This window comes from Centroberyx gerrardi, chromosome 1, assembly GCF_048128805.1.
Source record: "Centroberyx gerrardi isolate f3 chromosome 1, fCenGer3.hap1.cur.20231027, whole genome shotgun sequence".
Classification (NCBI taxonomy): domain Eukaryota; kingdom Metazoa; phylum Chordata; class Actinopteri; order Beryciformes; family Berycidae; genus Centroberyx; species Centroberyx gerrardi.
This window is the reverse complement of record NC_135997.1, coordinates 16,949,568-16,960,424: the sequence shown is the minus strand read 5'-3', so window position 1 is coordinate 16,960,424 and position 10,857 is coordinate 16,949,568. Positions and strand designations below refer to the sequence as shown.

General features: G+C 44.4%; 1 protein-coding gene across 1 annotated transcript in view; it reads left to right on the top strand.

The window, feature by feature from the left end:
- Window positions 1–2,282: 2,282 nt before the first annotated feature.
- Window positions 2,283–10,857, top strand: part of cgnl1 (cingulin-like 1) — a 33,536-nt gene continuing 24,961 nt past the window's right edge. The window contains exons 1-6 of the mRNA XM_078282626.1: window positions 2,283–2,404; window positions 4,746–6,486; window positions 6,757–6,851; window positions 8,792–8,897; window positions 9,233–9,334; window positions 9,660–9,802. Coding sequence (XP_078138752.1) covers window positions 4,798–6,486; window positions 6,757–6,851; window positions 8,792–8,897; window positions 9,233–9,334; window positions 9,660–9,802 — 2,135 coding nt within the window. The 5' untranslated portion in view covers window positions 2,283–2,404; window positions 4,746–4,797. The remainder of the gene's footprint in view (window positions 2,405–4,745; window positions 6,487–6,756; window positions 6,852–8,791; window positions 8,898–9,232; window positions 9,335–9,659; window positions 9,803–10,857) is intronic.

Sequence of the window (10,857 nt, the reverse complement as noted above, 5' to 3'; positions counted from 1 at the left end):
GAAATCACATGAGCTAAATGTGTTTTCACTGGGATTTCTCTGCTACATGTCAGCTCTGTTCAGTTGCCACTAAAAGGCCTGCAGGTTTCCTTAACCAGGATAAGACTCTGTGCTCTGTACTGAGCATGCCCAGAGGTCCCAGCTGTGGCACCTCAGCGGAGAACAGAGCCCTTATTGTGTGCTGCTGTAACACGACACAGTGCCACAGAGCGCAGATTAAAGGCTGCGGCGCTGCGCGGCTCTCTCTGCGGACACAAATATAAACAGAGGGCCACTACAAAGGCAGGGGGCAGCTGGGGCCTCCAGTACAGTGTAGTTTATGTACTGTCTGTCCAAAGACAAGCTTCATGAAAGAACTCTGAATTTAACATTTGATTGAAGCCTTGGTGGAAGCGATGAAATGCCATGGATGTTCATTAATGAGGATTGCAATAATAATAGTTGTTTTCTTCTCCCAAGGTTATAAGGAATAATGTAGCTGTGTGAAATATTCTTTGTGGCATGATGAAGTTGAAGGTAATCGCATTGGATAATATCATCCAGTGTAAATATCATCATTGCTGATCTACAACATGAATTATAAGCTTTGTATTATGACAGTAAGTAACAGATCATACACTCAAATAATATTTAGTCAAGGCTACTATATTGTATTTTATAGTTTTTAATAATTGCAGGAGTAAAGACCTGTTTATTCCTGAAGCTATGTCAATAACAATAAACTATATATCATGTGCCTTTTTAAAAATGTGAAAACAAAATATCCTCACATAATAATAGGCCTATGATAGATTTTCTAGTGTATACATATTGCAGATACCCAGCTGGAGACTAAATAGAGCAAGCTTTCTGATTAATTAGCATCAGCACTTCCAGACTCTACCTCAGTGCAAACACACAGTCTGTGGACTCCTGCTCACCTCTCCTTATGAAACTGACTGTAATCCTGCTGCTGCCTGCTTTAACCCATTCTGGATAGTATTAGTCGTTACTCAGTGCTGTTTGTACAGTCCTGCACTACTCAAAATGTCTCCTCATAAAGTCTTTGTACACTAAGACACTTTAGTTACAGAGATAATATTCATTCTCCATAATGCTCAGAACTCATTTCTTGCTTTTCATCCCACTCAGTTTAACTATTTCATGCTACAGTGTTCCCTTGCTGCACCCACAGTGTGTACACCATGCTGCCTATGCTGAATCTATGTATGTAGGGTGATACATTATATTTTACCGTCTGTGTATGTATTGCACTGTTGTCCCTTGTCCTTCTGTGTTACTGCCTTGGCTCTCCATGCATCCCTGCACCAATGGCACCAACACAGACTCCTGTACATGTTTGGCCAATCCAGTGATCCAGATCCTGATTAACCAACTGACTTCATTCAGGTCAGCCTATTGACTATCCACTAGATGACGCTCTCGGTTTTTAAAGGCGTCGCAAATTGTTTGCAGTTTGCAGCGTGCAAGTAATTTCACCCACAACTACCTTAAGGCGAGCACACACAGGTATCTACCATTTTCTCTGGGCATTAAATAGTAGGCTACAGCCGTCTGGATGTAGGCCTAGTGCTGCAGGGTAAGATGCTATTATAAAGCTATTAGTTTATATTTAAAAAATCACATTAATAGTCCTCTAGGGAATTAGAGAGTTTCTGTGACACTCACACGTTTGCAATTTTTTAGATTCTACTGTAATATTCTTTTTGTTTAGTTGTACTGTGATATTTGTGTAGTATCCTTCTAAGATTTGTTATAGGGTTATTATTAGGTTTGACTTTGTTTTTTTTCCACATACAGAAACTTTTTTTTCATATAGAAAAACAGTCAGTCATACCACAAAATTAATAAACTCGGTCATCTCTTGTTTGTAATAAACACTAGTTAAATTGGCCCAGCCTTTTCCAAAAAACAAACAAAGAAATAGACCTACTTTCTCCGTATATCCCCGATATCATGATATCAGTATGATGTGCATTTATACACTAAATCAAACCTGAAGTTCAGTTGGAGAGACTAATTACCGCTGAGCTGTCAGCTAACAGGTTGATCTGGACTTGAGCCTCCTGCTATGAGGTTATTATAAAGCCACAGCTGAGCGGCCTGGGAAAGTGCAGGCTGGGAGAAACACTTGGCATTTTAAATCTGTTCCTGGACCAGTTGTTAGGAGTGTTTTAGGTAGGTGGGCGGGTTTGTGTGGCTGTTAGAGGAGGCGGAGCCCCGATGAGGGTCGGACGTCCTTCTGAACTGTAACTCAGAAAACAAGACAAGACCAAATAAGTTAGAAAAGTCTGCGGGGTGGGCTTTGGCACGCTTACTTTCCTAAACCGCATTTTTTTTTAAAAGTCCTCTTTTATTAAACGTTTATAATCTGCGTAAACTGAAGGAGGAAAAAACGACGCTGGTGAGTAAAAGTTTTCTTTGGAGCCAAATCATCCAATAATGCTGGGAATGTGAGAGCGTTAAACTGCGCTGGATCAATTCAGCTGAGGAAAAAAAAGTTGTTTCACTGAAGATTTAACGCATGAAAGAGAATCGGAACTTGCCGTGAAGTTGTTGCGGTGACTTAATGAGCAGTAAAAGTTTTAAAGTAAAGCCTAGAGCAGTTCATTATAGCATGCCACCTGTTGCACTGAGCAGCGATGTGAAATGGGCAGAAACAGCACCAAGTCAACCTGCTGCTGCTGTCTCTGGATTTCAAGTTATTACCAGGTTTTCCTCTGATGCACTGTTACTGGATGGAGTGTGAAAGCCACATTTCATTTTAGTCTGTGGTCGACCTGACGCTCTTCTCCATTAGTGCACCAGAAGAAAACACATCAAATTCTCAATCACATTACATTATTTTACATTTGCTTCAGTGCACGTCTAATTTTCATTTTGGAAATGTACACTGTAATGCAAACTGTACATGCTCTGCTTTCCCCTCCTGGTAAAAGTGACTGTATTGGTTTAGCACAAGTGACTTCCAGTGTAAACCTTCTATATATTCACATCTGCTGTTCTGTTCATGTTTTCTTTGTTAACTAGAAACACTCTCAGCCAAACTGTGACATAGCAAACCAGTCAGCGCACATGTGGGCAAACATATTCTTTATTTTCCTTTGCCGAGTTTCCCCTGGATAGATGAAAGCCGGGGCCTTGACATCCCGACCTGTGTCAGCGCTGACCTTTGCTCTGCATACTGAGGGGTTGGTGAAGTCTGAGAGGGAGCGGGTCGTGCAATAGTTGTTGGAGGAGAGGGGAGCACAGAGGGAGATGTTGGCTCAGCGAGGGTTTCCTCCCTCGCAGAGAAGAATACAATGGGAGGAAAAAAGTTGCACACACCTTGGAGGCCTTGTGCGTCGGATACATGTGACACTTTGCATGAAAGAGTCTATTGTGTCGTCTTTAGCTTTATTCTGTCCTCCTGAGCACTTTTCCTCTTGGATAAGGCACTTTACCTTGGCCTTGTTCTTGCCTCCCTTCTGTGCAGGTTGGAAAGTATGAAGCACTGCCTTCTGAGGAATCGCAGAACCAGGATATACCAGTTACAATACTCATCTGTTTATCAAACCTAGGTTCTGTGGAATTATCTTCCCTTGGTGCCATATTTTTAAAACAGGGTGTCAGATTTCCATAGGTCTGTCTCAACCTGTTTCATTCTAATGTGACATTGTGCTTTTGCCTTTGTTGTCAGTCTTATCAGTGTCCTTCTTCCAGGCCCATCACAGTCTATCTTGGTATTGTAACGTGAGGTGAAATGGGACATTATCAGCAAGGCAAACAGGAACCTGTTAAGAGCCCATTGTCCAGTGAAACACATGGCGGCTGCTGATGGCTTTGTTTTTACTGGCTTCTCGGGCATAAATATCTTGGATAGTTTACCTTAATTGTCGGTGTATTTTGTGAGTGGTTTGCCATTGCCAGCTGTGTTCTCACAACGCTGCTGGGAGGTTTTGGCCGCTCACAGAAAGCAAAATTAGCGATTGCTAACTTGGTTGCAAAATGGATTTCGCACACTCTGAAATACCCTGCAATTATAATAAATGTGACGAAATTGAGCTGAAGAAGATTTATTTCCCCTCCTTTCCTAGCACTTCCCATGGACAGGGGCTGCAAATTACAATGTCATTTACAAGGATCAACAGAGTTGTGTATACACACACACACACACACACACACAAAGACTATTATTTACTTATTTTGTCTAAATACAACAACCACCAAAGTTATTTAGAGATGACAGAGTCTGTGAGCTCTTAGATTATTCCCAGGCGTATGATGATGACAAATGTTGGTGTTTCCTTTCTGTCAGTATCCTTTCTCATAAGCTGTTTATCCTATATCCTTTGTCACACACTGTAAACAGTCATTTTGTTATATCATACCTGTTAGTCACACACTCGTTATGCCATTCTAAACAATACCTGGTCATATTTGCTGTTCGAATGAATGACTCATATTTTTCTAAGGCCAAGGTTGGTGTTGTAGGCAAGACAGGCATCTGCTGGTTCAGGGCGGCTCACTCTTCATGTGGCCAGAGCATTTGACAGAGAGATCGCTGTGGAGGCGCTCACTACACAAACAAAGCACTAAGCACGCAAGAAAAAAGAAAATTAAATTGGATGGCATAATTAAATGCAATGAGGCTTTGATGTTTCATTAGTGGCTGAGGGTGTAACTGGGAAACATTTGTTGACATTATTGAATTGTGCGGTGTCTCATTTCTGACTAATACAACCGGTCTATACCTTCGTCTGCAGAGGTGGGCCACCTGATCCAGGGAGAGGGATTTATTTTCCTTCTGCATTCCTGATGGAGTCGTACAGAGTGACTGGCATTCCTAACAGCGGACTGCAGCGGGGCTTCACCCAGCCCCCTCGCTCCTCCAGGGCCCACAATAATGGAGCTGGCACGTACGGTCTCAGCATCCGCGTCCAGGGTATAGATGGACACCCCTATGTAGTTCTGAACAACCAAGAAAGGGGTCCTCAGTCCCATATCGACCCCGACAGTAATGGGTACGTCGACACAGATGGTTCTTTCATCGATAACTACAATGAGTATGATTTCAGAGGAGGCAAGGAGGCTGGTTCGAACAGCCCCTTCATGGAGTACAGGTCTCAGAAGATGGTTCAGCATACTGGCCCTCAAAATGGTGTTGCCGATTCACAAGGAAAGAAACCATCCACCCTTCTGAACTTTCAGAAGCACCCTGAGTTACTGCAGCCGTACGACCCAGAGAGCAACACCCTGAACCTCGATGGGCTCCGCAGCCTGCCTTCGCGCCCTCAATCTCTGGCCGAGACTGGGAACCAGCGCCGGGGTTCCTCTCCCAAATCTGCTGTACCTGCGGTCTCCCATGCCAGGTCATCAAGCCTGGACCGGAGTAAAGTTCCCGCACCGCAGGATAAAACACAACTTCCATCCCAGAGCCAGACCGAGACTGCCCTCTCTAAGCCTAAAACCAAGCAAACACAGCCCCAGTCTTTGCCTCCGGCCCAGCTTGCTCAGCCCCAGACCAGGCCGCAGACCCAGGTGGCACAGCCCCAGTCCAAATCTCGCCTCGCCAACCCGAGTCCACCTCAGTCCAAGCCGCTGTCTAAACCTCAGCCACAGCACCAGTCGGCGCCGCCGTCCCAGCCTCAGCCCTCCACAGTGTCGAGTCCCACAAGTGAGCAGAGCAAAACCTCCTGCCGATCCCCCAGCTCCATAAGCAGCGGCAACTCCAGCCTGGAGCGCAGCCGCCGGGAGCCTGATGTCCTTCCTCTTCGCAGGACGGACTCCAGCGGGCCGGTCCTGCAGACGTCTTCCCGCTCCCGCCACTCCTCCTCATCCTCCACCAACACCGCCAAGGCCCTGCCGGACGACCAGGTGGAGGCCCTGTACGCAGACACCATCAACCGCCACCAGAACCGCCGCTACATCCCTTTCCTCCCCGGCACAGGCAGAGACATAGACACGGGCTCTATTCCCGCTGTCGACGAGCTTATCGAGAAGTTTGACGGCAAAGATGGCAGCCACCAGCGGAGGGGCAGGGCGGGGCGCAGGAACAGAATTAACCCAGAGGACAGGAAACGGTCGCGCAGCGTGGACAGCGCCCTGCCGTTCGGCCTGCGGGAAGACTCCAGCTACATGGACGAGTTCAGCCGGAGCCAGGGCACGTCGATGGAGCACGTCCTCCGGCCCTCACAGCTCCGGCTGCAGAAGACAGCGGGCACTCAGGACTCCTGGGTGATGTCAGTGGACGGTAAGGTCAACTCCAGGGCCTCGTCTCGCGGCACCAGCGCACCCGGCTCCCCTCAGAACACCATCTCTACAGGAGTCGGCTCCATCCAGGGGTACAAAAGGCCGCAGACTCGCACCTCTTCTCTACCGTTCAAGAGTAAAGACGGTGTAGACGGCGCCGCTTCGCCTGGCAAGGTTTTGACCAGTGTGGCAACGTCCCTGTCCAAGCCCTCCTCCACCACAGGCAAGAAGCCTAGTGCAGAGGCAGATGCTCAGGTAAAAGATTTGTTATGTGTTCTCTTATTGAATCTGACATTTCAAGCCATTTTCAATCTTTTTGTCAACAGTTTTTCTGTTAATGAATGTGACTTCAAATATCAGTATATTGTCCAACAAATCTTCTCTGTTCAGTCTTGAGGTTCTATAAGAGAAGAACACTCTTCGGCCAGTCTGTGGTTTCCAGTGTTCTCATCTCTCTCTCTCTTTCTCTCTCTCTCTCTCTCTCTCTCTCTCTCTCTCTCTCTGCTCATTTCCTGTTATATCCAGGCGACACCTGATCTTCTGAAAGGTCAGCAGGAGCTTTCACAACAAACACATGAGGAGACAGCAAAACAAATTTTGTTCAATTACCTTAGGGATGGGTGAGTTATTATGTCAGACTTTTCTGTTCTTTATCAATGATGGTTGAACAGCTTTTTGTTGGGTCAGAGTCATGGATCCTAATGTTTGGGGGTTCAGGACTGAAAAAAAAACAAGAAGCCTAGCCCAAACATCTCCAATCATAAACTGTGATTTAATTTTAGCTTCATTGCTTATAGTGTAGCGTGAATCCATGGCTGCTTATTGAATCATGAACCGAGCATATTGTTGTCCTTACAGCCTAAACGTAAGACGTGCCAAGTTGCGCTGTAAGGTAATGCAACATCTAAAAAGAAACTGCACTGTGGGAGAACACATAAATGGTTTTTATCAGAGCCTGACTGGTTGTGATAAAAGTGAAGGAATGTGCTCTCCCTTCCCTCCCATCCAGCCTGTGAATGATTCAGCTGTCTGGAGTTTCTGGAGTTTCTCTATCCCCCTATCCCTCCCTCTCTTTCTTTGCCTTTCTCTTTATTGAATAGTGAAATGAGCTGAAAACTTTCTATTTGTTTTTGTAATCAGACACTGTTATACCCAATCCTATGTTGGATTACGTTTAAATTGGATTAAGTTAAACGCAATTAGGTTTTTGAAGGAACCAAGTGTGAAGGTCTGTAGATATAGTACAGTGTATCCATTAAGCTAACAAGTCAGTGAAAGGTAAATTGACTTGCTGTCAAGAACTGTCAATTGTAGAACCTTCTAAATTGCACACAAAAACACCTGCATCAGTGTCAATTTAGTTATGCATGATTTTTCACTGAGAATCTTGAAAGTACACCAATTGGCAGGTTCTTGCATTTCATGCATGTGCTGCCGTCTTGGATAATGTGGAAAAAGAACAGGAAACTGCTCTGGGTGTGTCGGGCCACAGGTCAGGAGTCACAGGACAAAGGAAAGGAAACACAGATGGAAGTGCTGGGCTGAAACTGAGCCACATTCCCAAGGCCCAGAAGACAAACATTCACCAACAGGGTTATAAAGGTTTAATGAAAATCATCTGGAAGAGGGAAAGGGAGGCGGGGGTTTGGCTTTCTGTGTCAGCATAGTAATTCATTGAAATAATATATCACTGTTGTCATGTGAATTCGTCCTAACTCCCAATTTTGGTGATTTTCATGTTTTCACTTCAGTTGAAGGATATTGGAGGATACCATCTTTGGGCTTTCAAATCCCACTGGATGAACTCAAAAATGCGATGTGGTCAAGCTAAAAACAAGGCTGCTTTATTTAGCTGTGGAAAAATTGACATTTTGGAGATTTGAGGTTTTTGCCATTATTGTCATTGGTTGATATATTAGAGAGCAGTGAGCCTGATGTAGAAAATCTGACATATTAGAGTGCGGCTGGTTCTATAAAGGTGACCAAACGCTGTGAACCCTGGCTCATTGAACTTTAAAGGAGACTCATTATACATCAGATAATTAATTGGCCACTATTGTGTAATTAAAGGTCTGAATGTCAAGATCAATCAATCCATAAAAACAAAAAAAAAACAAATTTGGTGACCTTTTAAAGTATAGGATATTGTGACACCTACACTGTCGTTGATTCACATCCTAATTATTATTAACATTTCTAATTGTGGCTCTAGTTTCTGTCTGTAATATTACCAGGTAATGGAATGATGTCTTAAAAAGTCTACGATAACCCCATTCCTTCTATGTCTATGAACCCCGGCCCAGACCTTTTGATTCCTCCATAGTTAGTGGACGGGTGTAATGAAGCTGTCTGTGCTGCGAGGTGACACATCAAAGCAGCGTTATCTGTCCTGACCCTCTGAGGGCTGGGAATGAGTTACCATGTTCCCAGATCAGCCAGGAATTAAGCCCTGATCCACCATGCACTGAGAGGGGTCTTTGACCTTTCATTACCACAGTGTGTTCACGTACCTGTGTTTGTGTGTGTGTGTGTGCGTATGTGTGTTTATCTGTGTCTGCAGAAGCAACGATAACGATGACACTACCAAGAGAAAGGTCAACCTTGTCTTTGAGAAGATTCAGACGCTGAAGTCGCGCGCCACCGGGAGCGTCCAAGGCGACAACAAAGTGAGACATTGTTGTGTCATTTAACTGGCCTCCACAAACAGTTAAATCTGTGAGCTTACAGTATTATTTCAGGCTCTGAGGCTTTAGCTTCGTGAGAGCATACTAAGCACACAGGCAGTGTTTACTTTGCATAGCAGACACTGTGAGCAATTGAATATTAACCATCTACAAAAAAACAGAATGCTAATGTTTGAGTCCTTCCTCAAATGTCACTCAATCATGATATATTTTGAGAAAGCGAAACAGTTTGCTCATATATCCAGTTCATATCAGTTTTATTTAGAATGGATTAGTAAGACAGAACCAACTCCAACATGTGTGTGTTCCTCCACCAGTCCCTTGACCTTGCTGCCCAGACCAAAGCGCTGCAGGAGCAGAACGCTGAGCTGGAGAAGGAAATGGCTGAACTGAAGAGAAACCTTGAGGAACAAGCCGTGGTAACAGACGTACTTATGATAACTGTGAACTTTGTTGACTTGAGAATATCCTTGCTCACATGGTACAAGATTATAAGAGAAACTAATCTTGTAAATGCCAATTGCTCAGTGCTGGAGACATAAATGATTAACTGCAGAAATACAGCCTGATGCTTAGCTAAAGATCACCTACAGTAGCTGTTCATATGAAATGAACGCATGTCCTTTCAAATAAAATCACGTCTGCGTGTTTGAGTGTATTTCTGTTTGTGCTTGCGTGTGTGTGTGTGTGTACGCACGGAAACATGGATACATTTATATTTACTTTTGTTTATTTCACAATCAGAAGAGTCAGTCGGAGGCTGAGAGGAAGACGGCGACAGGTCTGAAGGAGCTGCAGCGGGATCTGGAGCGGAGCGAGGAGGAGTGCCAGCGTCTGAAGCAGAAACTGGCCAAAACAGAGGCTGAGCTGCAGACCACACTAGAGGAGTAAGTGGAGAGTGACGATACTGAAGGGTGGCAAGTTAAGAAATGAGGACGTTTTGCTTTATCTAATTGTAAATGCGAGTATTTTTGATTCTGTAAAATTTAACGTGAAGTGTTATCGGTCAAATGTTGCATTACAAGCATTGAAAGTTGCTTCAAATCCTGTATTTCCATTTACTACGGATGGGATGAAATATCGAAGTTCAATATATCGCAATACAATAAATAAAAAATCTGCCAATGCGTAGAAAAATGAATCGCGATGTTAGCTCCATTTTATTCTGCTGTAGTAAACACAAATGAGACAGCTTGCCCATCACAATTTCACAAGCTCTCCATCCAAATTATATTATTTGCACTTTGCAATGACATTTTAAAATTGTTTACATTCTAGTAAGCCAGTGCCATCGCTAGAAAAAATTGTGGCTCAGATATAAACATAATGCTACACGGTCCGACTTTGTTGTCACTGAACTTTTATTTATTTATTACATTGTATCGTGGTTGTATCGAATCGTGAACCCCATATTGCGTATCGAATCGTATCGTGACATAAGCGTATCGTCCCATCCCTACCATTTACCGATCTGCTGTAGTGTCAGTGTCCAGCCCCCATCCACTGAAGCCCCACAGGGCGCTGTACTGATATTTATGATGGTGAATGTCTGTTGATGAAGCCACTTGGCCTGGGGCACGGACTGTCGATCCTGGAGAAGATACTGAGTCACAAACCTGCTGTACCATGAAAGTCCTGTATGATGAACTCACTTAGGCCTTTCTGCTTCTGTCAGAGCGCAGACCGTTGATAAATCACCTCTCCTCCCTTCTGTCCTGTGTCATTTACTCCGGTTGTTGCCATGTCAGTCCCTTCCTCCGTCTTCATGTCTGCTTCTGTGCTGCTTGGTTTTTCTCTCGTCCTCCATGTTAGTGTCTGCTTGGTGACTGAGTTACTGTTCCCTCCGACAGTATGGCCTGTCCAGCTCCATTTCCTCCTCCTTCAGTTGTAATTCTATTGTTTCTTGACTGGTGAGTCTCAGTCTGGTGTTGATGATGGTGTC